The sequence below is a fragment of the Crotalus tigris genome, unplaced genomic scaffold (assembly GCF_016545835.1).
Source record: "Crotalus tigris isolate CLP2741 ecotype Arizona unplaced genomic scaffold, ASM1654583v1 scf7180000018563.1161478300:1536566, whole genome shotgun sequence".
In the NCBI taxonomy this organism is placed as follows: domain Eukaryota; kingdom Metazoa; phylum Chordata; class Lepidosauria; order Squamata; family Viperidae; genus Crotalus; species Crotalus tigris.
The window spans coordinates 637,558-665,483 of record NW_024097077.1 but is presented as its reverse complement, the minus strand read 5'-3'; the positions used below and the strand labels follow the sequence as shown (position 1 = coordinate 665,483).

Genomic DNA, 27,926 nt, shown 5'->3' with positions numbered 1-27,926 from the left:
GGCAGGAAGGGAAGCCCCACATGGACTTGTGTGCCACTGCCATTTGTCGCAATACGCATCCTCCAGCACTGAACCAGTCTGGGTAGGCGGTATTCTCCATCATGATCAATTAAGACAGTGTTTCTCAACCTTGACAATTTTAAGGCATGTGGACTTCAACTCCCAGAATTCCACAGCCAGCATCGCTGGCTGTGGAATTCTGGGAGTTGAAGTCCACATGCCTTAAAATTGTCAAGGTTGAGAAACACTGAATTAAGAGCTGCATCTTGATAGACATATATCCCGGATTCCTAAAAACATACCTTGCTTTATTCCAAATTGGGCATTAAAAAACAAACGCTAGATAGTTGGGTTTTTTTTTTTCTGGGGTTCCTCAGGAATGTTTTAAGTGTACCGAAAGGGGTTAATTTGAGATCTTAAATGCAGAATAGGGAAAGTAGGAGGGTATTTAAGTAGTTTCTTGAAAACTCGGCAGAAAACGCTCTGTATGTATTTCCCTTTGTGGAAAAATACAGTGTTTTTGTCATTTTTATTTTTGCGTTGCCTTGAATCTCCTTCTGTGAACAGTGTCTGGTCATTACTTGACATATTTATTAATAAACGTGCAAAATATCGATAACCTGATGCAGCATCTGCCTTCTTCTTTCTGGGTGGTCTCCGCTTCGGGCCGCAAGAGAACGGGCTTTGTCGAGAGGGTCCAGAGCTTCAAAGTCCTCTCTCCCATTCCCCCCCCCCACACACACATTTTCACTCGTAAACTAAGGTTCCCCAGTGAATCAGAGCTGAGCTCCTGTGCCCTCTCTAAAGATGCTGATGGGTATTTCCACGATGGAGTGACGAGCTAAGTATGATAAATTAAGTAAGTGCAGATGGGTCACCAGTGAAAATCATGACTGTCAGTTGACGTTATAGCGCTCTTAAATGGGACTATTACAGGGAAAGTAACCTGTACTGAGAGTAGATAATCTACATTTTGAAGTTCAGGATGGTAAATTGATCCCTTTCAAATACAACTTACTCCTGTTGCTTGTGCTTTACATTCCATCTGTACGGACTGGAAGTACGGAATGGGACCCCTCTGATGCATCCCTAACACACACACACACACACACACACACACACACACACACACACACACAGCACCAAAAATGTCCCCTCGTTTTGCATTCCTGCTTGGCTTGCCAATGTCTGGGCCTAGAAGTGGGGTTATGCTTTGAGGGCTGGGATCGTGGGAATTGTTGGGCACTTCCTGAGTAAATGTCCTTGGTAGACCCGGGTGAGGAGTCTCCCACATACAGTTCAGGCATCAGCATAACAGCCAGTCTAGGGTCTCAGTTGCAGGCATATTGCGTACCTTGAATATTAGACACAAATTAAGACACAAACATGAAAACGTGCACGTGGAACAGCTTGCAGTCTAACAGGCTAGTCCTCACCAACAGTTCGCAACACATCCAGAACCTGAAAAAGTCTGCTTGGGTTTTTTTTCTTCCTCTCATTTTGAGATGCTGACCAGGCAATTTAAAGAAGGCTGTCTACTAAGGTGGCATTCATACAATGGCTGTGCAAATAGCTCACGTCTTGACGTCTGTCTCCGTTCCCGTCGAGACGTGTTTCTTGGGAAACCGGACTTTTTCCCTCTCTTTTTGGTTTGAAACATTTCGCGGCTTATCCAAGTAGCTTCCAAACTGCGAACCATTTCAAACCAAAAAGAAAAGTAGCCCAGTTGCCATCATTCAGTTTCCAGACAACGCCACCTGGATGACCGAGAATCTCCGTGAAGGCGCGTTTCTTGAAAGAATTGACAACAGCAGAGAGCACAAACTCCGTTTTCAGTCACACTTTTCAATCAAAACTTTAGTAGAAACAAACGAACATCCCGTCTGCTTAACGAAGGCCGATTCATTAAAGACAATAAGGATGGGCCCCTTGGCCAGCCACTGCTTCGTTTGTTAAGGGAAACTTAAGAGAATAGCTGCATTTTTCATTTTATTATTATTATTATTATTTTGCCTTCAGGTGACAAGAACACGCAAGGCAAGAAAAGAGCTGATTGTCCGTTGCAAAAATTAAATTTACCATTTAATCTCTCTCTAATACGCTCATGGGCCTGTGTGTGTGCACGTGCACGCACAAAGCCCCCCCCACACACACGCACGCACGCCTGATTTTGTTAATTTTGTCCATACTGAAGCCGAACAGTATTCTGAAATTTCAGATTTACAGGGAATTATTTTATAGAAAACTTGGGAAAGAAGGAATGAGGGGAGGGAATCGTCGAAGAGAGTCAAGATACTTCAATAATCTCCATGCTGCCCGAAAAGCTGGACTGGCTGCCCATTTTCCCGAGTTCTTCCCGGGACCTGTTCTCCGACATGACACTCTCCCCAAATTCCATCTGGCAACTCCTCCGCTTGAACTGCTTCTCGAAAGAGCTCTCCTCGTGCCAGCTGCGCCGGGAGTCGCCTCGCTCGCCGTGCTTCTCTCTCCTCCGCACGCCGTGCGCCTGCTCGCACCCCGTGGGCAGCTGGCTGCAGCTGAAGGCCGAGTAAGCGGTGCTGCCCCCGTATAGGGCGGACGCGGAATAAATATGGGAGGGGTCGGCAGTGAAGTACCAGCTGCCGGTCAGGGAAGCCGCGGAGGTCGGAGGGGCTAAGATGTCCGAATGCCAGCCTTTCAGGCCCAGCCCCGCGGCAGACTTGGCCAGGTGCTGCTGGCTGGTGGAAAGGCCAAAGACGAAGTTGGTTCTGTAATTATCTTCCACGCTGCCACTTCGATGAAGCGGGTATAAGGACGGCCGCTGAGCGGGACAAGCCGTCCTGCCCAAATGTTGCCGCTTGCCCTGGCTGTCCAGCGGCCGGCCCTGCTGGGGCTCCTCCGGCAGCTTGGCCTGCTCCTTGCCAGGACTGCCCTCGGGCGTCTGTTCCGAAACCTCCTGGACCGGCGAGAACTGGCACAGTTTGCTGCCCGCTTCCAAAGTGGCCGAATGCTTGTAGTACTCCAGCATGTCCCCGTCCAGGGAGGGGCAGCCCGGTCCCGAAGCGGTCAGGCAGACGCTGCTGCTGCCGCCGCTGGTGCAAGAGACAGACTTGATATCCAGGGAGAAGGAGCGCTTCAGTCGGTTGCTGTCTTCCACTTTATCGGAGGGGACGTTTAATCCGGTTCTGCCTTGCACGGAGGGGCTGCCCTCTACAGGGGGCAGAGAGGGGGGAGCCGGTGGGTTTCCCGGCTGCAGGGGGTTCTGCTCCGCGTTCTCTGAGGTAGAGGAAGCACCGAGCAGAGAAGAGGCCCGCAGGATGGCAGGGGGCCCTCCGCCTGCTCCGTGGTGGCTGCCATTTTCCAAGTGCAAAAGCTGGAGCTTGCTAACAAGTCCACTGCCGCCCTCCTGGCTCTGGATCTTCTTCTCAAAGTCCAGAAGTTGACCGAGGAAGTTGAAGTTCGGAGAAATGGTGGGCCTCTTCTCCTTCACGAACCTGAAGGGAATTCCAGAACGAAAAGGGAATTCAGCCGATTGACCTTGAGCTCGGGGCTTGAATGGTGCATGCAAAATATTCCCTGAGGTTGGCTACGCTAGGCCAGCAGTACTTTCCAAGCTAATCTAAGGTCACCCATTGTGCAGCTATTTAAAACACACCCTTGTTGGAAAGCAAAGTCACCTTTGACCGTCCACGTAGGTTCTGCTTCCTTAAATAATGATCTGGCAATTGCATGCAGGGCTCTTTGCTCTCCTTGCAATTCTTCTTCGAAATCATTCTTTTATGAATCAGTCTATCTGTCTGTCTGTCTGTCTGTCTATCTATCTATCTATCTATCTATCTATCTATCTATCTATCTAACTATCTATCTAACTATCTATCTATCTACCATCGTCTGTCTGTCTGTCTGTCTGTCTATCTATCTATCTATCTATCTATCTATCCATCCATCCATCCATCCATCCATCCATCCATCCATCCATCCATGTCCAGTCCTGGCCTTCTGCAACTGATCTGCCCTGACCACATGGAAGCCATTTTTCCAACCAGGACGCTGGAAATAGTTCAGTCCCACCTGCCTGGATGAGTTTCTTCAGGATGAAAAGAGCTGTTTCCCCTTCCTTACCTGTAGGCCTCATCTAAGGACATATCCATCCTTTTCATTATATAGGCAATGGCAATTGTGGCTGAACGGGATATTCCAGCTAAACAGTGGACTAGGACACAACCGTTCGAAGCTTTTGCTTTTTCTGTGGCAAGCAAAGAGAAACAAAAATCAATCTGGGATACTCCAAAGAGGAGGAAAATCAGAAGCACATAGAGAATCAGAATCATCTTTGTTGGTGGGAGAAGTAGAGAGAGGAGCTATTTCAGGAGTCTTCAAGCTCGGCCCTTTTATGACTATTATTATTATTATTATTATTATTACAAATTAGCAATAGAAACATCCCTGAGAAAATGGCGGGAATGGGAGAAGAAGGAACTTATCATGTTCAAAAGGTAACCCAAGGCACTCCTAAAAACCAAGCATGCTTTTCCTGTGATCATGTATCAACTCAGCCTTTATGGAAAGCAGGCACATGGGAAAGGCCCAACTAACTTAAGGAATTGGCAACCAGGTGCCACTCCAGTCCCTAATAATTGTGACAGGCTGCCTTCTCTGCTACACCAGGGGCATCTGCAAGAGGGAATCAGAACGTCAGGATGCAGCTACAACTTAAAAAAGAGTGGTGGCTAAAAAAAAGCCACTACGCTTGTCTTCGACTTCCTGGAGAAGAACCTGATGCTGGGAAAGATGGAGGGCAAGAGAAGAAGGGGACGACAGAGAATGAGGTGGCTGGATGGAGTCACTGAAGCAGAAGGCGTGAGCTTCAATGGACTCCAGAAGATGGTAGAGGACAGGAAGGCCTGGAGGAACGTTGTCCATGGGGTTGCGATGGGTCGGACACGACTTTGCAACGAACAACAACACGCTTGCCTTTTGACCTTTCCTTAACGTCCTTGCTGCTGCTGAGATGGAAGCCCTTTCTCAATCCCTAGACACCTCACCTGAAAACGGGGGAAGGAAACGCATTCTTGGAGTTGCAAAGAGACCTCTGCTCAACTCAGACCTTTACCTATGAAGTCCACGGACTTGTCCAGCCACGGAAAGATTTTCTCACAGAAGCTGTCGTTCACCGGCACCCTTAAGAAGTGGGATTCTGGGATGAAGTCGGGTTTGGGACACGTGTTGCTGGCGTTTAACACGTAGCCAATCTCATTCTGTTGCATGAGCTCCTGTGAAAAGAAGTCTTATGCATACATAACTTTTGTTTTCACGCGGCTCACATCCCTGCTCTCCGGAGGTGGGAGATTCCTCATCCAAGCCACAGTGCTTGGAGAAATTGCCCCCCCCCCTCTAAAGCCTTCCAAAGGCCACCTGCGATGGGGCTAAAACATCAGAAGAGTGGGGAGGGAAGGCATCACTAATAGCAGGGGTCTTCCAACTTGGCCCTTTTATGACTTGTGGACTTCAACTCCTAGAATTCGTCAGCCAGCTTCTGGGAGTTGAAGTCCACAAGTCATAAAAGGGCCAGGTTTGAAGACTCCTGACTAATAGCAAGGATTGGCAGATCCCATCAGATTACACTGTTACAGGGAAGGGATCCAACGTGTGTCCACCCTACTCAAGTGAGAGGGGCAACAGAGAGGCGTCCTACATGACCCAGTGTCTTCCTTGAGTTTGCATTGCCTGTAACCAAGGATAGCCCCAATTTGCCAAGTGTTTAGGGGGCTGATGAAGCTTGCCCTGCTCAAGGACACCCTGATCTCTCCCCGTCCCATTGCCTGCCTACCTTGTTGAGGACATCTCTTTGGCACCCCAGATACAAGTGGGGGAGGATCCGGGTGGGCCCCGTGTTGGAAACCGGTAAGCAAGGCTGCGAGATGCAGGAAGGCACCAGGATAGATTTTCCTTCACAAAGGCCCGGGAAACAATTGGAAAATTCAGCAAATCCACCTGGAAGAAAGAAGCACACGGTTTTCCAGTTTTCGTTTCAAATAGCAACAGCAACATCCAACTCAAATCGCTTCCCTAATTTGCTAATGAAGTTCAGCTTGGCTTCCGTGTTTGTTCTCCCAACACATTTTTTTGCTTTTATCTTCAGGGCAGCTGAAAAAGCAAAACCACACAGGATCCCTTCTCCAGAGAAACACTTTGACATCAAGAAAGAGCAAAATCTCCCCAAACACAAATGGAAGCCCTTGCCACTTCAATAAGAGCTTCTCAAAAAGTCCCTCTAACTACAAAATTCACACAAAATTCACAAAATTCAAGGAGACTTTGGTTCTCTCCTCCTTGTGACAACTTGTCTCTCAACAACCAGATCCCCAAATTCTTTACAATTGTGCAACATGTTTTTGATATGCAATGATATGCACATTGCAAGTTCCATTCACCCACAGGAGAACTCGCATTCAGCCCTGTCAATTCTGTTATGATGTCACCAGGCATATGACACAGATTATGTACATTTTAGGTGCCCACAATGTTGTTATGGCTTATTCCATGCATCTGTGCGGGGATTGGGCACGTTAACTACAGTGTTGCTTTAGGACTCCCATCTGAGTTCAGAATTGTCATCTATCACACTTATCTAGATTGATTTAGCATTAAAGTAAAGCCTCATGTAAGCATGAAAGGTCTTATAGCGAATGCAGAATTAAGTTTCCAACTTGGACAAAGATCTGATTGATTAAATTGGCCCTCCAGGTCCACGAAAGCAGAACAGGACAGGCCTCCCACCAGAACTTCTGAAATACTGGGCCAGTGTGTTTCAAACTTGGCCACTTTAAGATGTGTGGACATCAACTTCTAGAATTCCTTATTTATGCTATCAAAAAAAGAGAAATATTTTAAAAAGGACATACTATCAACCTGAGAGACTAATGTTATAATTTTTGGATGAGGACAGTGAATAGTTTTAAGGATATGACTTAAAAGAAATGATGCCAACGATCAAATAAACCCATTTTCCCCCCACTGTTGTGGTGCCCCCTCTGCAATTCAGTAACACAACCTAATTTGTCATGTTATTTTAGGCACATGGGATTATTTATGGGCTCTTATCACATCCACCCTCTGGGTTCACCTGAGAACTCAAGTCCAATCTCAATACCACTGGAGTTGCAAATCACTGGAAATACGTAATTACATTACAAAAACAGGGTTAAACCAAATGTACCAACGTGCATGCATGTGAACGAATGAGGGTGTGAGAGCTGCTACTGGGCAGAAAGTTCAAATTATTGCTCAGTTGTATTCACTTCTCTGTTCATGATCAAAATGTTTATAAGAATAATGAGAAAGAGATTCAAAGTCCATTTAAGCCTGGTGGACCAACCTCAGACTCTTACATCACAACCAAAGAGCCAAGTTAGGACTCAACTAGGACCATTGCCTGACCACACATGCTCTATTCCAGTGTTTCTCAACCTTGACAATTTTAAGGCATGTGGACTTCAACTCCCAGAATTCCACAGCCAGCATTGCTGGCTGTGGAATTCTGGGAGTTGAAGTCCACATGCCTTAAAATTGTCAAGGTTGAGAAACACTGCTCTATTCCCTCTCATCTCTTCATAATTGCAGAAATCATTCTGCCTCTACCTAATTAAATAACCACAGATGGGAAGGAGTGACCCAGGATTGTACATTGCGCTCTACATCATGAGGCCTGTTAGACTAGAACAGGGGTCTTCAAACTTGGCCTTTTATGACTTGTGGACTTCAACTCCCAGATTCCTCAGCCAGCATGTCATAAAAGGGCCAAGTTTGAGGACCTCTGACTAGAAGGAAGAGGAATTGGAATTTAAAAGGTTGCAAGACATACTAACAACCTCAGCTGTGCAGAGGAGAGCTCTCCAATGGCTGGAACTTGTTGACGGTGAAAAGATACAGTTGGTAAAAGCTGGTCTGCTGCTTAACGTTTATCCCAAACAAACTAAGATTGTATCCGTGGACAATGTCAGTCCATGGTAAATAGGAAGAATAGAGGCAGCAAACTTTAGCCCCAATTTTTGTAGGGATGGTGAGTGGAGTCATGAAAAAAAAATGTCTGTTTTTTGGGACAAAGACTTTGGCAGATCTAGACAAAATATTGAAGGGCAGAAAACAACACACCGATAGCAAAGATCCATTTTATCAAGGCCTTGGCCCTCCCAGCGATAATGTACGGCCGTGAAAAATGAACCATGAACCCTTGGAAGGGCTGAGTGCAGAACAACTGATTGTTAATTGTGATACTGGGGAATATTGCTGAGAACACATCAGACTGAACAAGAACGAATAATAGACAAAATAAACGTAGAAGCACTAAAATAAAACTCAAACTTAAATATTTTGAACATATAAAGTCAAGGCAAAAGACCTTGAAAAACACAACGCGCTTGGAAAAATGGAAAACAATTTGGGAATGTACCATCACTGTTGAAACAAACATGACTTTACAACAGGGGTCTTCAAACTTGGCCCTTTTATGACCTGTGGACTTCAACTCCCAGAATTCCTCAGCCAGCATTAGTTACAGAATAGTAACTAATATTACTGTCGCATTAGTTCTTGTAGTAGTAGGTTTTTTATGTAGAAATTAATATTTACTAAACTGCAACCCAGCAAAAACCATGCAGTTGTGATCACAAAGTTGTCAAGCTTGGAATCTGACTTATAGGAGAGTTGAATTTTGCAGAAGGAAATGCCAAAATTTAAGTGGCAGAGGACGTCCTGGACAATTGCACTTTATTGGAGATATCTGATTTTCCATCAAGGAGATTATGTTAATGAATATCACCAACACAGAAGAAAATGTCCATTTTGTCAAGCTATTTCTTACCATTTTGTTTAGGACAAGACACCTCAACTTGGGAGGTTCAAGAATATGCTCAATTCTCTTTATCAATTTGGTAAAAACAGAGATTTTGTTTTTTTCCTTAATCCGTGGGCCTTTAGTCTGTCACTAACCGACTTCCAGCTGTTTTATTTAGTTGGTGGTTTCTGAATATTTCCCCATGTTAATACAACATGCAGCGTTTCCAGCGCTGTCTGGTTGAGTTTATTACTTGTGGCTGCAATTCTCGGAGGGGTGTTTAATGAAACCAACTCAAGGCGCCAAAAGCCTTTTGTGGTGAAGAAAACTCCAACAGCTTTTGTTTTTCAGAAACCCAACACCTCCTGTAACTTTGCACACACAATCTAGGCTTGTGGGCTTTCCAAGTCTTTAATGATCTGGCTGTTGAGCATGGGGAGAAAAACCGGGGAGTGGGTTTCAAAGCCTCACTCTGATTAACACCCATGTTTTTCCTCTGACTAGGGCAAGATCAAGTTCAAGATCCATGTGCTTTCCTTCAAGGAATTCTCAACAGTGCTGAACTGGTAGCAGTTATCCCTTAGGAACAGCATGGGAGAAAAAGAAGTGTACATATCTGTATCTGTTCTCATCTTTTCTGCCCCCTAAACTAGTGCTTCTCCACCTTGGCAATTTTAAGATGGGTGGACTTCAACTTCCAGAATTCCCCAGCCAGCTGTGCTGAGGAATTCTGGAATTTGAAGTCCACAAGTCATAAAAGGACCATGTTTGGAGACCCCTGTATTAGCAGTTCATTCCGGAAGTGGATCAGGTGGTTAACTTGATTACTACCCTCCATTACTCATGAAAAAAAGAAACAAGTCGCAGAGAAGTAGATTAAAAGAGTTCAGTGGTAGAGAACAAATAATTATCATTTCTTGCTCTAGCTACTATGCACAGATGTTTTGAATTTTTAAAAGCCAGCTCCAGGCATCTCCCACCCTGACGGAAACAAAGAGATGTCTCCCCAGATCAAAAACACTGTGATACGTCTTGGAGCTTTTCGTTTCAATGTCTTTGTTTTTGCAAAATTCATCCAAACTACGCCACAATCAGATCGGAGATGCCAGCAAACATAGTTTCCAGATCTTGCTGTCCAGAAGGCGAAGCCAGCAGACAACTGGGGTGGACCGAAGGGTTCAAGTGAGTAGCAAAGCTAAAGAAGAAGCCTGTAGAAGCTGAACTATTTAGCCAGGAGGAACTCAAGTAACATGGCTTCCAAAGGCTCTGAACAGAAGATTAGCAATAATCTGATCTGATCTAATCTAATCCAATCCAATCTAATTCAGTCTAATCTAATCCAATCTAATGATTTAGGAAGTGAAGGTGACCAGACCTTCTTCGAGAGAGCCCTGAGCTTCTCATAAGATAACCTTTATTGTCATTTTTTTTACTGTGGGCACAATGGCACACATCAAAAATGAAATTTAGTTGCCCGCTCTCAAAGTGAAACATACATGACACAAACCTAAACGTACTATGTTCAACATACGTATAGATCTATACTCCTACATCAGTGTTTCCCAAACTTGACAATTTTAAGGCATGAGGACTTCAACTCCCAGAATTCCACAGCCAGCGTTGCTGGCTGTGGAATTCTGGGAGTTGAAGTCCACATGCCTTAAAATTGTCAAGTTTGGGAAACATTGTCCTACATATACATTACAAATATTAAACACTGTCCATCTTGAATATATAACGGAAGGAGGAAGCTTGAGAGTTCACAAGGTTAATGCTGTATGGAATGAAACTATGGTTGAATCCAGATGTTCTGCTTCGGATACCACGAAGCCCCCTCCTCCCAGAAGATAACAAGGAAAACAGGTTGTGAAGAGGATGTGTAGTGTCCCATACAATTTTGTGGACCCTGCTCAAGCAACGTTTCTGTGCTATATCTTGGATGGGAGGGAGGGAGCTGCCAATGATCTTTTCTGCTGTCCTCACCACTCTCTGCACCGCCTTCCTGTCCGAAGCAGGGATGCCTCCAAACCAGACTGTGATGCTGTATGACAGGATGCTCTCGATCGTCCCCCTGTAGAAAGTGGTCAGGACCGGGGAAGGAAGATGTGCTTTTCTCATGCGACGCAGAAAATGCAGGCGCTCCTGTGCCCGCTTGGCCAGTTTCTCACTGTTCAACGACCAAGCCAGCCTACTCGTTAGCTGCGAGTACTTCAGCTTCTGTGGGGGTTTTTAAATTATTTTTGTTACCATCCCTCAAGCCCGACATAGATAGAATGGCTAAATATTTCCTTCTTTTCGCCCAGATGGTGGTCTCAATCTATAACCAACCCTTGGCTACTAATGTACCATAATAGATTGGCTTAAATCTTAAACTGAGATGTCAAGGCAGGGCAGGGGTTTAGGAACTGTTAGAGAAGCAAGCAAAATAGGACCAGGTAGGAATAAAGTCCTTTGAACTTGGAAGTAATGGAAACTAACTCAGAGCAAACCAGGAAGAAAATGAAATTGGGACTCAGACGAGACACCATTGCATTTTCCTAAGCTAAGGTGAGTCTCCTGATGTTGGTCTTAATCCCCACCAGAAGAACAACGGCTCTTTTTAACCAAAACAGTCATCTTGAAAATAGCAGTGAATAGTATCAACAAAGGGAAATGACATTATAAACAGTAATTAAATGTCAGCTCCCAAGACCCCAAACTCTATCTGATAGGCTGGAAGAAATCATATGGAAGTCTAGTTGCAATGGATAATAAAAGACCGCTGATAATTTTTCAATCAGTGCTTACTCCGCATATGATTTTTCAGATGAAGAGCTCTTTTGGGGGCGGATTGTGGCCTTTAAAGATGCATAAACAGCTTATCTCAAAAGAGAGCAAGAGCACGAAACTGCATAGTCTCTCAGGAAAAGACAAACAAATGAAGACACAAGACATAATTATTTTCAATCAAGCCGAGCTAATGTTCTTTTCCCAAGGGAGAGGAAGGTAATCAGTGCTTATAATGATTCAAAAGAGAAAAAGATTGAATTTATTAAAAACATGGCAGATGGTTGTAGAAGGAGATAACCTCAATTGTGGAAAAACCTTATATCTTCTCAATCATACAGCAAAAAGTATCACAGAGCCTCCAAACTTCTGCAAAGGTCAGGCTTGGGTCTGCAGGCGGAAACATCTGTTTGAAAAGTTGATCGCTAACCTTAATTGTCAACACATTCAAGACAAACCACAAATGATCAAATGGATCTAAATGAAAACTTTGAATGGAGAGGTAAATTAGCTGAGGTCCACCTCAACCTGCTCTGATAAAAGACTCTTTGGAGAAAACCCATCAGCTGAGGTGGAGAAAAAGCAAGAATGGACATCTGGAATATCTCCCCCAAGAAATATTTTTCATTTACAATCCCACCTTTGCTCTCTCTTGCCACAGCTACAGAAATAACTACCTCTAACCAACCTGATGGATCTTCAGGGTCATAACTTCGTTGTCTGGTGGACTATTCATTGGTTAAGAACATTGATCTTTCTTTCGCAAAATATTTATCCAAACGTGATGTTTCACAAAGATGGCTTATGCTGAACTAATGTGATTGTCCTCATTAGAAGGTGATCTGAGCCCCAAAAGGGACCAATGGTTTAACCCTAGCTGCTTATTACCACCATAAGGTACTTGAGAACAGCCACGTCTTCCATTAAGGGTATTCAATGTGGTCACATCACCTCAGTCTAGGAATTTTAAATGATGCTATAGAGATGGGCCCAGATCCAGATTGTTTACTCTTGATTATTTACTGATTTCTTGCCACTTGGTTAATCATGTTTGCTCTTTAAAGCTAGGCCACTCTCTGATAACCCATGGGAAACAGTTCACTCTCTTACCTATTTCCAAAATGCTCCCCTAAGCCCAGAGATGCATCTTTTGATTGACTCTTGGATTTGGTGAAATATCCAAGCATATGGAAGCATCTCAGAATGGCTCCTTCCGTTACATATTCAAGATGGACAGTGTTTAATATTCATATGTTATGTATATGTAGGGGTGTAGGTCTATGCATATGTTGTATATTGTATGTATATGTTTGTTTTCTGAGGTTTTCGCGGGTATTTGTATGTAGGTCTTTGGTTGTTCGGGTTTTCTCCCGCGTAAAATTGGAAGTGTCTTGGCGACGTTTCGACGAAGTCTCATTTGTCATCTTCAGGCTGGTGTTTTCAGCTTCGTGCTTTGAGCAGCAATGTGTGGTTTTAGCTGTTTCTTCCTTTTAACTGCCAGTGGGGGTATGAACTGATTGGGTGAGAGCTTGGCTATGTTCTGATTGGGTGGAGGTGTGTTCTGAATGGTTAGGGGCTTGGCTGTGCTCTGATTGGCTGGGGGAATGTTCTGTTTGGTTGTGCTCAGGTTAGTCTGAGTTGCAGAGGGGTTTAAGATTTTGGGCTGCCTTGCCATTTTTTGGCTTCTCGTTCGTGGTCGTGCCTCCTCTTCATGGAGGGTGTCAGTAGGCTTAGGTGTGTGTCATGTATGTGTTCACTTTGAGAGCAGGCAACTGAATTTCATTTTTGATGGGTGTCTTTGTGGCCACAGTAAAAAATGACAATAAAGGTTATCTTATCTTAATCTGGGTGAAGGCTACTTGGTAGGCAATAGAACTCCCCCCCCAAAAAAAAACTACATAAATGATTGTTGAAATATTTAAATAAATAGATACCCTCATTCAGAATCTAAAGATATGGACATGGCATATGTATGCATGGGAGCCCCCGGGAACATCTGTCTTTAAGAATTGTTTGCACTTGGCAAACAAAGCAAAAAGTAAAATAAAATACTTTTTAAAGTAAAATAAAGAGAATTATGCCCCCCCCATCAAGAAACAGGAGCCTGCAAAGTTGGCAACGTTAAGACCTATGGACTTCAACTCCCAGAATTCCTCAGCCAGCCATTGTGGCTGGGGAATTCTGGGAGTTGAAGTCCACAGGTCTTAAAGTTGCCAACTTTGGAGACCTTGTGAGCTACAAGTTATGAAAAATCGTTCTTGAAAGACAAAACAGGCTGTTATCCAGAACTTATGGAAGTCATTAGTTTTTCTGCTGGACTGCAGGGATACAGGCTTTGGCAAACCACCTTAGTCATTTTATCCCAGTTATACTTCATTTAGCCTGTTAGACCCTTCCCTCAGGAACTCTCAAAGCTTGTTTTTAATCATTCCAGCACAAGTATTATATCTGATGTTACTCCTGAGTTTCTGAAATAAAAACACTATTCAACTTTGGGATGGTCCTAGCAGAATTTTTTTAAATTAATGCTGCTTTGAGAGGACGGAGGCCGAGCGTGATGTACTTTTGAAATATGTTGATAAAACTGCCCACTTCTCCAGGGGATTGAGACACGGCCGTTCTTCTTATGCTATATTTAAAAAGCCACAGGGCTGACCCTGCTAATTCTAGGCCTCTTAGTCTCCAGAATATAATTGACAAGTTATACGCTAGTCGGTTCTGGTGGGAACTTTGGGATTATTTGTCTCAGAAAAGGAACAAGGTAGACTTCGAATCAATCTCTCCACTAAACGCCAGAAACTTCTATGATAGCATCTGGTTAAAATATGTGTCAGACAGCCCAAAGCATCAGTTTACTCTGCCTTTATTGAGCTCAGATCTGATTTTACGTACTTTGATCTCGTGGAAAAAAAAACAGTCCACCAATTAGCCTAAAATTCCAAGGTTTCAATTTCTACATATTCTCATTAGTTAGGGAATTGAAAGAGGTGCACTTAATTAGCCAAAAAACATTTGCCAATCTCCAATCGGTCTTAAGGGATCTGGATCGAGATCCCATCATTACTCATCTTTCAGTCTTTTTAATGGCCAAATTCTTGGAGTCTAACTGAATATTTCAGACAAATGGTTGTCCAGTCTCGTCTTTAAAACTTCCAGTGTTGGAGCATTCACTTCTGGAGGCAAGTTGCTCCACTGATTAATTGTTCTTCCTGTCAGGAAATTTCTCCTTAGTTCCAGGTTGCTTCTCTCTTTGGTTAGTTTCCATCCGTTGCTTCTTGTCCTGCCTTCAGGTGCTTTGGAGAATAGCTTGACTCCCTCTTCTTTGGGGCAGCCCCTGAAATACTGGAAGGCTGCTATCATGTCCCCCCTCGTCCTTCTCTTCATTAGACTAGACATACACAATTCCAGCAACCGTTCCTTATATGTTTTAACCTCCAGTCCCCTGATCATCTTTGTTGCTCTTCTCTGTACTCTTTCTAGAGTCTCAGTAACTTTTTTACATCATGGTGACCAAAACCGCAGCGTTCGAAGTGCGGCCTTACCAAAGCATTATAAAGTGGTATTAACACTTCACGTGATCTGGATTATATTGATGTTGAGACTCTAGAAAGAGTACAGAGAAGAGCAACAAAGATGATCAGGGGACTGGAGGCTAAAACATATAAGGAACGATTGCTAGAATTGGGTATGTCTAGTTTAACGAAGAGAAGGACAAGGGGGGACATGATAGCAGTGTTCCAATACCTCAGGGGCTGCCATAAAGAAGAGGGAATTAAGCTATTCTCCAAAGCACCTGAAGGCAGGACAAGAAGCAACGGGTGGAAACTACTCAAGGAGAGAAGCAACCTAGAACTAAGGAGAAACTTCCTGACAGTGAGAACAATTAATCAGTGGAACAGCTTGCCTCCAGAAGCAGTAAATGCTCCAACACTGGAAGTTTTTAAGAAGAGACTGGACAGCCATTTGTCCGAAATGGTGTAGGGTTTCCTGCCCAAGCAGGGGGTTGGACTAGATGACCTCCAAGGTACCTTCCAACTTTACTATTATTATTATTATTATTATTATTATTATTATTATTATTCATTATTAGACTTATTTTGTCTACCTATCGATTTATGGGATATGTGGATGTTTGATGGTATTACAGATATCCTAGAGTTCCTATCTTTTGCAATTGACTAATACAATTTGTCAATGCCAATGGTGTTCAAGTGGTGCTCCAGTTGTTTTGGGATTGCACCCAAGGAGCAGGTACTACCTTGCTTGCTTTTGCCACAGAACTTTGTGATCTTCTCCAGTTCATTAGGGAGGCAAAGACTCTTTCTTATCGACAATTGTTAATGTTGCAGGTGCTTGTCTGTTTGAATTCTGAAGTCCCAGAGCAGTTTAATTTTATCATTTTCTATGCTTTCTCTATTTTATGATCCCCAGTTTTTGCTTACAGGCAAATTATCAGATTTGTCTACTTTGTCATGGGCTTGTAATCCTAATCTTCTTGCAACAGCTTACCAAGTGGTCCACTGTTTCTTCAGCTTCTTTGCATAGGCGGCACTTACTGTCTGTTGCTGTCTTCTCAATTTTGACTTTGTATGCTTTGTCCTTAAGGCTTGGTCTTGTGCAGCCAGAATTAACCCGGTTCTGCTCTTAGCCATTGCCAGGTTCTGCTTTCAGCTATTTTTTAATGTATTGGCCATGTAGTGCTTTGTCTTCCCATGCCTCTATTCTGTTCTTCATTTGGTCTTTCTTGTAGGCCAGTTTGGTCTCTCCAGTAGTTAGTAAGCCTTCCTGATATACTAATTTCAGTGCATCTTCATCATTGTATTATTATTATTATTATTATTATTATTATTATTATTATTATTATTATTATTATTATTATTATATCCCTAGATTATCTAGACTAAACAGCAGCACAGACCAAGCAGATAAAGAACGTGAACATTAGGGAAAAGTCATTTAATGAACCAGCTCTTTTCTTGCCCACCCTATTTCTTTGTCCTCTGGGCTCCTAAAATACTTTGTTTTCAACAGCTCAGCCTGGATAACCCTTTGGACCTTCTCCATTCTTTGCCTTTTGTACAGCTCAGTGACCCCTGAACTCAAACATTTTAAGAGTTTGTCATCAACTTGCTGAGATAACGCTTATTATAGAGATAAGAGTCAAAGAAAGACTGTACACACAGGTCAGGCCACGTGATTTTGTTAATCTGTGCCTTAAAAACTCTTCCAAGGAAGAATAGAAAGCTGCCCTGACCGAACAGGGTCCTGCTTTCAAGGCACTCTAAGGAGGAAATGAAATGTTACTGGTGTTTAATTTCTTACAGCCTTGTAATCTATACAGTGTTTGGGTAACAGCTGAACTTTTTACATACCAACCTTGGACTGAAAAAGATAACAGTTGTTGACACTGCAGTTTGGGTTTGTTTTTGTTTTTCATTAATTTAAAAACAGGGGCACTTTCAAAACAACTTGTTTAGCCGTTAGCACAGTTAGCGTGCCTGGCTGAGGAAGTCTGGGAATTGAAGTCCACAAGTCAAGGGGTCTTCAAACTTGGTCCTTTTATGACTTGTGGACTTCTGAGGAATTCTGGGAGTTGGTGTCCACAAGTCATAAAAGGGCCAAGTTTGAAGACGCCTGCATGAATATAATGTAATACAGGCAGTCCTCTCTTTACAACCATTCATTTAGTGACTGTTCAAAAGTTACAAGGGCACGGGGAAAAATGGCTGATGATTGTTTTTCACACTTACAACTGTTGCAGCATCCCCAAGGCACACGACCAAAGTTTGAAGACCCCTGCATTAATGAATCATTTTAGCCTAGGCGTGAAGCTAAAGCTATTTGAAGTGTCAAAAGGTGAGATACAAGTCAAAAGAATACATAGAGAACAAATCCTACCAAAAGACAAATTTGGTGGAAGAAAGCATTTAAACTTAATAAAAAGTGAGGCAAATAGGCCAATTGGGTGAGAGCAAAGAAGATTATCAAAGAAAGCTTGTCAAACAAGCCGTTTTCCTGGATTCCACCCTCCCCGTTACAAAAGTATTTGGCAAGTTCAAATGGATTTGGTTTTTTTTCATCCAAGGCAGGATGGAGGCTCTTGAGATAGATGTCAGCCCTTCGAGACGGGACAGGTCAACAAGCAGAAAATGCTGCTTTATTCTTGTTGGGTACAATAACAGAATGCGAAAAGCCTATCCCTAGTTTTTATCTGCTGCATCTAATACCAAGCAAGGCCAAGTCAGATCCATGCCATTTTCTTTCTGAACTGTTGTAACCATCCGCTTTGCTAACATTAGCATTTTCTTCCATTGAAAAGAGAAAGCGAGGACACACCTTGGCAAAACAAGGTCGGTGTCAGAAGATATGCACAATTATGCTTTGGAATGACCTGTGTAACCCCATGTGTACCTGCTCAGGTGTTCCGCCACGGACCCTACCTGCAAGCAAGTGAACAGAGTTGAAGTTTTTCTCCAATTTTCTCAGCAGGAGACTCAGGAAGGAATCGGAAGGGACAGTAGCCAGATCTGCTGAGTTTTGATCATACACCACAACTTCCTGTTTGCCGTCGATTTCAACCTAAGACACGTCGTTGAGAAGATACAAGAAATAGTTTTCAGTTTAGTCCAATTTTTACCTTTTTACTATGGTTCTTCTTGCTGACACTATTATTGTACACATTTCCTGTCTCAAACAGGGATGATTGCAAAGAGTTTACCCAATAGCAATAAGACATATGTGCCATTTTTCACAGGGCTTCTACAGCCCTCTCTAAGCAGTTTACAGAGTCAGACTATTTGCCCCCAACAATCTGGGTCTTCATTTTACCGACCTCGGAAGGATGGAAGGCTGCTGAGTCAACCTTGAGCCCCGTCAGGATCGAATTGCTGACAGTGGGCAGAGTTAGCAATAGTAATTGTAATAGCACTTAGACTTATATACTGCTTCACAATGCTTTACAGCCCTCTAAGCAGTTTACAAAGTCAGACTATTTTCCCCCAACAATCTGGGTCCTCATTTTATCAACCTCGGAAGGATGGACGGCTGAGTCAACCTAAGAATCAAACTGCTGACAGTCGGCAGAATTAGCCTGCAATACTACATTCTAACCACTGCTCTTAATCCCCCTCCTAGTTTCCCCATTTCTGGCTTCTTTCTCGTCATGGAAATATGTGTTAAGGAGGGAACGTTAAAACAAAGGCTGGGGCTGTAGCACCAGGAACGATGTATGAGAGAAATATGGCCCTAAACTTTCATTATCTTGCAATGTGTCATCACTGGACATTTCACTGGAAAACTGGCCAGTTCTGGTCATTTTGCTTTTGAGATTTGGATTATATAATAACTGAAATGTATAATCATTGCTGGCACCAGCCAAAAATTGTTTCATGTTTCCAGGCATTTAAAAGATAAAAAACAACAACAGTATTTCTTATCAAGAGTGTTTTATTGCTTCTTAATGTTTGCAATTTCAGTGCCGTGCTGAGGCTGTCTGCAGAGTATCTTCAAAAAAATAATGGGATTTCAAAAGATGCAGGATGATTGGGGTTGACCTTGGTTTTAATTTATGCCTTTTTTTTTTTACTATTTTGAATTTTGCCTTCTACTAAAAGTTAGCTATCTTTGGGCACACCATCAGACGGAAGGGGGGGGAGGGATGTAAGTATAATGAATTAATTAAATGAAACCTAGGCCCAATTTTCACACTGTGCTAAATCTGCCAGTTGTTAGGCTTTGGCTCCGCTTGACGGGTAAACCAAATCGGGGTGGTTGTGCTAGCTTGACAGCAAAGCATTGTATGATCTCATACAATTATGACTCATCCCGGAGACTCAAGGCCAAAACAAAACCCAGGTTAAAATAAACCACATTTGCCTTCGAGGACCTGATTTGCTAAGCCTGCCAGAGAGCCCGGGATGGGATTTCATGCGCTCAGACAATTTTCTCTGACTCTGTTGAAGACTGGCCTCCACGAGCACCCTCCGGGGAGACAGAGGTCAAGCGAGATCAAATGCGTCACTGTGGCTTCTCTGCCGGACGGCTCCTGTTTGTATCAGCAAGGCCACAAGTGGCGATCTGCTTCACCCGAGTTGAACTTTTTTTAAAGTGACAAAAGAAAGATGGCTAAACCTTGCGGCTATTTTAGTTCAGAAAACGCCAAACTCTTCTGCCCAACAGTGTTTGTTTTACCCTTCCGTTGTAGCAGCATTTTTCAGACTGTTGTTAGCAATGATTATGATAAAGCCGGGACCAAGAAAACTCTTGATTCTGCTTAAGGGTGGGAAAGGGAATCATTTGGGTCAATACCTGCACAGCCAGCATCCTCTGACAGCATGACAAAAAAAGAGGTTGAGACTTTGGAAAAAGCGCAGAGAAGATCAGCTAGCATGATTAAAGCCTTGGAGATTAAAACATAGGACGAAGGGTGGCAGGATTTGGAAATGGCCAGTCTGGAGAAAAGAAGGACCGACACGATAGCAGTCTTTCTGTATTTGAGGGGCTGCCACAAAGGGGGGGGGGGGTGTTCAACCTATTTTCCTAAGCACCAGAAAGCCAGACAAGAAACAACGGATGGAAACTAATCGCGGAGAGAAGCAACCTGGAATTAAGGATAAATTTCCTAACAGGGAGGGCAATTAACCAGTGGAACAGCTTGCTACCAGAAGTTGTGGGTGCTCCATCACTGGAAGTTTTAAAGAAAAGACCGGACAGTCGTTTGTCTGAATTGAATAGGATCTCCTGTTTGAGCAGGGGGTTAGACTAGAACACAGGTCCCCAACTTTGGCAACTTTAAGACTTTAAGAATTCTGGGAGTTGAAGTCCACAAGTCTTAAAGTTAGCAAGGTCGGAGACCCCTGGACTAGAAGACTTCCAAGTTCCCTTCCAGCTCTATTCTGATTGATCTCTTGCCAGTTCTGTCCTTCATCTATAAATGTATTTCTCCCCCCCCCCCCCCGGAAAAAAAAATCCACCCTCTGCTCCCCAGAGCCTTACCTTCTGTTTTGCCGAATGTTGGATAAGTTCGGTGATCAGCACCTTATCCTGCTGCAACCTGCGCTTCATGAGTTTGGAGCAGTTGATGTTGATGGCCTCCAAGATATGGGACATGTTGTATTCCACAAAGGGACGGCTGTCAATCAGGAGCAATCTCTCCATGCTGCTTTCCAGCCAAGTCACCAGCCTCTCCCCGGCTATGAGCTGAGCCCCGTTCATTTCGTCCGCCATGACAACCGCAGACGCCGAACGGGAGCAACGCTTTGCTTTTCAATCTGCGGCCCCCAGGAAGGAGATGAGGTAACGGCTGTGAACTTAGAGGCCCAGACCCTCCATTGTCCTCCAGAGGAATGAGGTCATCTCGGTGGAGACTGGCAAGAGGGAAGGGAGACCCATTTTTCTCTTCAGAGGGTCTGCGCGAGAGAAATGCCTCTTCCAGCCGTGCTGTACAAAGACGCTCCTCACAACCCATTCATCTTGGGCTACGGAGTCACCATTCCACGCTCAAACAAAAGGTCCCTCTCAGTTGCTCCTGCCATTACCTCATTCTCTATCTTTGTTCCCTCATCGCTGGTCTTCGAGCGGCCTAGGAGCCTGTACAGAAACGGGGCAGACAGAGAGGAAACACAAACACACAAGAAGGCGGATGAGACTCTTTTTCAATCCCAGCCCTGCCTCCCCCTCGTCGCTCCTGTATTTGTAAGCGCCGGTGCTCTCCTTCTCCGGTACCACCCAAAGGTGTGCACGATGGCATGGCTGCCAAGCTTGATTAACACCTGCCCTGTGTTCTTCAGGTGGGAAGCAAAGGACAGCATCTGGGACACTTGCTCCACGGAGGGGTCTGGTAGCCCCTTCTCAGACTAACCAGGTTTTATTGAAAGGGCAGAAGCTTTTGGGGAGATCTGTGCACCAGTCTAACCCCTCCACAGATCTGAAGAAGGGAATAGGATAGGATAGGACAGGACAGGATAGAACAGAATAGGACAGGTTGTAGAAGAGAAGGGAAGAGAGAGTAGAGAGGAGAAGAGAAGGTAGAGTAGAGGAGAATAGAGAACAAAAGAGTAGAGTAGAATAGAACAGAATAGAGGAGAATAGAGAATAGATAGAATAGAATAGAGGAGAATAGAGAATAGAATAGAATAGAATAGAATAGAATAGAATAGAATAGAATAGAATAGACAGATTGTAGGATAGGATAGAATAGAATAGAATAGAGGACAAGAGAAAAGTAGAGTACAATAGAATAGAATAGAACAGAATAGAGGAGAATAGAGTAGAGGAAAATAGAGAATAGAATAGAATAGAATAGAATAGAATAGAATAGAGGACAAGAGAAAAGTAGAGTAGAATAGAATAGAACAGAATAGAGGAGAATAGAGTAGAGGAGAATAGAGAATAGAATAGAATAGAATAGAATAGAACAGAACAGAGGAGAAGAGTAGGGGAGAATAGAGAATAAATAGAATAAATAGAATAGAATAGAATAGAATAGAATAGAGGACAAGAGAAAAGTAGAGTAGACTAGAACAGAACAGAACATAAAATATGGAATAGAATAGAGTAGAGTAGAGTAGAGTAGAGTAGAATATGGAATAGAATAGAATAGAATAGAATAGAACAGTAGAGTGGAGTAGAATAGAATAGAATAGAACAGAACAGAGGAGAATAGAGTAGAGGAGAATAGAGAATAAATAGAATAGAATAGAATAGAATAGAATAGAACAGTAGAGTGGAGTAGAACAGAACAGAACAGAACAGAGGAGAATGGAGTAGAGGAGAATAGAATGGAATGGGATAGAGCTGGAAGGGACTTTGGAGGTCTTCTAGTCCCGCTCAAGCAGGAATTTTCATACTACTGTGGTCAAGGAAAGATCTCTTTAGTTCACAAAAAGGGGATCATGTGACAACCCCCCGGGATGCTGCGACCGTCATAAATACACGACAATTGCCAAGCATCCAAATTTTGACCAGTTAAGAACTAAACTGAACTGTCCAAAGATCGTGTGAATTTCTCTAATATAAGGCTTGACCATCATGGCTGTTTTTTCCTCCCCAGGCACAGCTGGAGGAAGACGAGCTTCTGTCTTCTGTCATTCCTGACTCCTTTCCAACAAGGATGTCTGCCAGAACCAGCCAGAAGACCCACAAGATTCTTGGCAAATGCCCAGGATTTCATCACTTGGCTGATCGTTGCAAAAAGGGTGACTTCAGAGCAGAATGACTGAAAAGCACTGATTTAATCACCCAAGATAGCCAGGCTGGGAAGCCAGTTGCCCACTGACCCAAACCCTTGCCAGGCCTCATAGAAGTGACCATCTTTGGCACGTGATTAGCCCGTGTAATGCTACCATTGTGTTTTTTGCCTTTAAGCGAAAGAAAAACCTCAAAATGCCCCTTTAGGAATTGCGCCATCGATCTGAATCCATCCCAAAACTGGAATCCAATTAATGCGCCCGGCAGGGCCTCAGATACACAGTCCTGAAGATATCCTGTTAAGTATAGAATTGGTTCCAAATAAATGGCCTTTGACTTTATGTTCTGACTGCCTTGAGACCGCTCGTGAAACTTTCCAACATTAATTTGAAAGATGTCAAATCGTCATGGCTATTTTTTGCTATTTGCAACCGTTGTAAAATGGGGAGCGTTTTAATTTCAAAACATGGCTAAGAAGAAAGGGAATCCACGCTGTTCGCGGAGGGCTTAAATGATTGCAACAGACAAACAAAATGAATCGGCATCACGTATTGCAACCCCTTGATTATGTGGACCTAACATAAAACAAAGAATCTTAGGGCTGGAAGGTCTTCTAGTCCAACCCCTGCTATAGGGTTTCCTGCCTGAGCAGGGGGTTGGACTAGATGACCTCCAAGGTCCCTTCCAACTTTATTATTATTATCGATCATCGCACAGTCAGCCAGATGTTCAGACTGGATTTGGCATTTTGTCTACCTATCGAGTCCTTACCCAGGACCTGGGATAGGCAGATGTGGATGTTTGATGGTATTACAGATATCGTCGCAGGATGGAAGCAGTTCCTAATAAGGCCGCCTTTTGCAATTGACCAATAGCGAATTTGTCAATGCCAATGGTGTTCAAGTGGTGCTCCAGTTGTTTTGGGATTGCACCCAAGGAGCCTATGACTATTGGTACTACCCTTGCTTGCTTTTGCCACAGTCTTTCTATTTCTATTTGTAGGTCTTTGTATTTTGTTATCTTCTCCAGTTCTTTCTCTTCTATTCTGCTATCTCCAGGCACTGCCACGTCCACTATCCAGACTTTTTTGTCTTTCTTATCGACAATTGTTAAGTCTGGGGTGTTATGTTGCAGGTGCTTGTCTGTTGTTGTTGTTATTATTATTAAGGCAGAAGATTTTATACCCTCCGGATCAGCCACCATCTTGACTCTTTTTAGCCTCCCTTCCTGGCTATCTAAAATAGGAGTGCAATCCACTTGTTTCTCATTTCCCCACTGGGTTCCTTTCGAGATCCGGAGAAAATAAAAACCATAAATAGATCTTAATTTTTCAGAACTTCCTGGAACTGTACACAGAAAAAGTCCCAGGGCAGAAGACTTTACGATCTCCAGGAGGGAATCACCTGCCAGAAGAAACTATTTATATGCGTGCTTGGAATCCTTCGTTTCTTTTTCTATCGATACTCATTGGAGCTCAGCAGCATCTCTCCTTCAAGGCCATTTGCACACACCGTGATGCCCAGTTTCAGGCTGGTTTCACCTTTTGTGGCCTTATCTGGAGCAGGATGAGCGATGGACAATGACTCACAGCCCCCCCCCCCAGGGACTGTTGCAATTGGAGCTGCCTTTGAAGAGCAGCCGGTAGCAGCACTTGGAGCAAAAGGCAATATAGCCCCTATTACGACAGATAAGACACACTGGACTAGAGCCACACAACACGGCTGTTGCAAACGTTGCCATTCCAGGGTTCCAGTAGTAAATGGAAAGAGGTGGTTTTAATCTTTACAGCTCTACATGGCCTGGCACCATGAGATCTTCAGAACCAGCTTTTCTAGGTGGGAACTCCTGGTGGCCGATCCCCTGAGGATTGTTGATACATTCAACAAATGAATATTTAATAATAATATTAATAAAGTTGGAAGGGACCTTGGAGGTCTTCTAGTCCAACCCCCTGCTCAGGCAGGAAACCCTATACCATTTCAGACAAGTGGCTGTCCAGTCTATTCTTAAAAACTTCCAGTGTTGGAACATTCACAACTTCTGGAGGCAGGTTGTTCCACTGGTTAATTGTTCTCCCTGTCAGGAAGTTTCTCCTTAGTTCTCCTTAATTCTGGTCCAAAAAGGACAGGATACTGTTCTTGGTGAAAGAATTTTTATGGGGCTAAAAATGATGTAACACCAGATTACTCTGATCAATTTCTAATACTTCCTCGTTTGTTTGTTTTTTAAGTATCTCTTGCTGTGTGGACGAGGGATAAAGACGAACTGGCAAGATTTGAAGGAAATGCGTTATAAGAGCTATTTGGGAAAGGGTTAGGAATCCAAAAGGGTCCCTAATGTGAAATTAAAAGTATACAAATAATGATTAATGAAGAAAACCGTCAGTTAAAAACGACTGCGTTACCGAAGATGCCTCATGTCTCGTTTGGGTAACAGCTTCCCTTCCCAGTGTGAACAAAGAACTCTGTCAGAAAATGTTGATCCTTAACTGTCAAAAGGATTTTCCAGACTTATCTTTTGAATGTCTGCCTGCTGAAGGCAACCTTTATCTTGCTCAAGCCCCACCAGTCAGCCCCACACAAGCCCCAAGGCTGAGGAGTGGCTGAGAAGAGGTGGAACAACCCCGTACATTCCAAGCCATCATGGTCACCCGAGATGGGTCAACCCATTCAGGTCCCCACCATCCTCTGCTCCACGGAGGCTTTCACACCAATGTTTTCTAGTAAGAGAAAGGGAGGATGAAGTCATGATGGTCCTAATCAAGGTAGTAGTAGTAGTAGTAGTAGTAGTAGTAGTAGTAGTAATGTTGGAAGGGACCTTGGAGGTCATCTAGTCCAACCCCCTGCTCAGGCAGGAAAGTGTTACCAGTCCTAATCACACCTTTGTCACAGGCAGCAAGGAGAGGATCCGTCCACTCTCCTTAGCCCATTTTGGTCAGTACATTCCTCAAGTAGTCCTCAATTTACGACTGAACATTTAGCGACTATTCAAAGCTACGAGGCCCCCCCAAAGATACTTACAACCTCGTTCCCAAGATTCTGACGGCCAGCCCCACCCCTGAATTTCTACAGCCGTTTGCAATGTCTTGTGGGCATGTGACCACAATTTACATTTTTGACAAAAAAAAAACTATGTTTGCTTCTGGTTTTCAGCAAAATTGCCCCCTAGCAAACAATGGTTTCGCTTAATGACCATGGATTCACAATGACCTCCTCAAATACAGGTTGTAAAATCGGACTGGTCACAAGATGGCCTGTTTTATGATCATCGTGACTTACAATCATAATGTGTTGTTGCCTTACTTTCCCCCCCCCCAAACCCAGTTATGTGAGCGATCGCTCCCTGTTACCTTTCTAATGATGAGAAAGCCAATGGTGTAGCAACTAATGAAGCGTGCAGCCCCTGGTCTTCTGGTGTTTGGGGGGCTTAGCTAGAGGATTCAGCCCTTCTTTGCTTCCCTGAGGGAAATAGCTCAATCTCAACAAACTAAATCAAATGTCATGTAAAAAGGATAAAAGATAACTGGTCAACATTCTTTTAAATACTCAGAATTTCCAACATTAGGCGGTAACACAGACAGTTTACAAAGCTGTTCAGCAGATTAAAAGAAACTTACAAAAAAATGCAGACCCAGAAACGGCTCAGTTTTTGCTTCCAAAGTCTGCATAAAAAGGGACTGGCTAGAAGATGTTTCAAATAGTTTAATGTTACAGAATACAAGAAAATTATAGAGAAAGCTTGGCGTTCTTTGCGTGTAGCCCTACTGATGGACTGAAGACTGAAGTTTAAAGACTCATTTCTGTAACGTCAATATGAAGAGGCGCAGAGACAATTAGATTTGACTAGCATAAAACAAATAAAAATAAATTACAACGTTATGCAATATCCGGCTGAATGGCTGACTTATTTCTCCAGAAACAGCACTCTCTGAATGTCATCTGTCCCTCTGCTTCAGTTCTGCTTAACTTTCCCGATTCTTGAAAATTCTCCACTTTAATCAAAGGAATATTAACCCCCTACAATATCCTCGCTGATTTCTCTATTCTGCCCCTTGGTCAAGATGGCCCAACTAATGGGGAGGGGCTGGGAAAAGCCATTTTGGACGTGACCCGGAGCACTCCCCTCTCCTCTTGAAGGAATGTGGATTGACTTCTACTCCTAGGAGTTACACTAACAATAGCCCCTATCAGAATAATAGTCGAAGGAAAACAAGGATTTAAAAATTGGGCACGATCCAGGGAAAGCTAATCCAAGCAAATTTCACTTTCTCAACTGAACTTAATTTTCTCCCATCACAAGTAAAGAACTCTGGCTGAACTGTATCCATGCTATGCTCCTAAGTTATTTATTTATTTAAAAAAAAATACTAAAGCAGAAGAAGAGATTTGTTCGGCTTCTAGTTGAGAACTCATTGTTCCTTCAACGTTGTGTGACAAGGATCATGTTGGAACGTGTCTCCCCTAAAAAGGCTTCATGAGAAAGAGATTGCCTTGTTTCCTTGTGTGCTTAACGCAGCCGCTTCAAGGAAATGACATCCGCTTCATGTCAAAATTAATCCCAGGCGTTGCTCATTGCTTTATGGAATCTAGATTTGAAATCTAGAACTTTATGTAGGCTGAAGAACGTGGGACAATCTGTGGCTGTGCTAGATTTAGCTACCTTTGGGTCCTTCACTGATTAAGGTCTGGTGATACCCCAACTTGATTCAAGCATCAACTGAAAGTAGAATTTTTACTTCTACTTTTAATATGAATTTTATTTCTACCACAGCTAAGAATGAGATATACCTGGTGTGATTTTCTCCCCCTCCCCCATCACACACACACTCCAGAATTAATTCCTTACTAAACCAAGCCTACTTTTGCTTGATTTAATGCAGTGTTTCTCAACCTTGGCACTTGTGAGATATGTGGACTTCAACTCCCAGCCACGGCTGGCTGGAGAATTCTGGGAGCTGAAGTCCACATATCTCACAAGTGCCAAGGTTGAGAAACGCTGTTGTAATGTTTACCTAAAATTCACTAATTGAAATACCATGTTTGTTTTCCTTGGAGAATCTCCACTGCACTCCACTGAATTTCAATTATGGTTCTTTTTCAGCCACACAGTTGGACACGATGGTCCCAATAATAAACCCTTCCAGCTTTTATATCCTTCT

The 27,926-nt window shown here is 43.4% G+C and overlaps 2 protein-coding genes across 6 annotated transcripts in view; one reads left to right on the top strand and one right to left on the bottom strand.

Annotated features, from left to right (window-relative positions):
• Window positions 1–27,926, top strand: part of BORCS5 (BLOC-1 related complex subunit 5) — a 51,125-nt gene that overhangs the window by 20,857 nt on the left and 2,342 nt on the right. The window contains exon 5 of one of the 3 annotated variants that reach the window (XR_005558029.1): window positions 24,999–26,651. The exons of 1 other annotated variant lie outside the window; for it this stretch is intronic. The gene's annotated coding sequence lies outside the window, so the exon portion shown is untranslated. Of the gene's footprint in view, window positions 1–22,631; window positions 23,110–24,998; window positions 26,652–27,926 lie in introns of those variants that run through there. One more of the 3 variants, XR_005558027.1, reaches the window with a different exon arrangement.
• Window positions 353–27,926, bottom strand: part of DUSP16 (dual specificity phosphatase 16) — a 40,394-nt gene continuing 12,820 nt past the window's right edge. For 2 of the 3 annotated variants that reach the window (XM_039354574.1, XM_039354576.1), the window contains exons 2-7: window positions 20,576–21,169; window positions 18,022–18,160; window positions 5,810–5,973; window positions 5,093–5,252; window positions 4,102–4,225; window positions 353–3,473 (exon numbers count right to left, since the gene is read on the bottom strand). In XM_039354574.1, coding sequence (XP_039210508.1) covers window positions 2,288–3,473; window positions 4,102–4,225; window positions 5,093–5,252; window positions 5,810–5,973; window positions 18,022–18,160; window positions 20,576–20,806 — 2,004 coding nt within the window. In that variant the 5' untranslated portion in view covers window positions 20,807–21,169 and the 3' untranslated portion in view covers window positions 353–2,287. Of the gene's footprint in view, window positions 3,474–4,101; window positions 4,226–5,092; window positions 5,253–5,809; window positions 5,974–18,021; window positions 18,161–20,575; window positions 21,625–27,926 lie in introns of those variants that run through there. The other variant, XM_039354575.1, reaches the window with a different exon arrangement.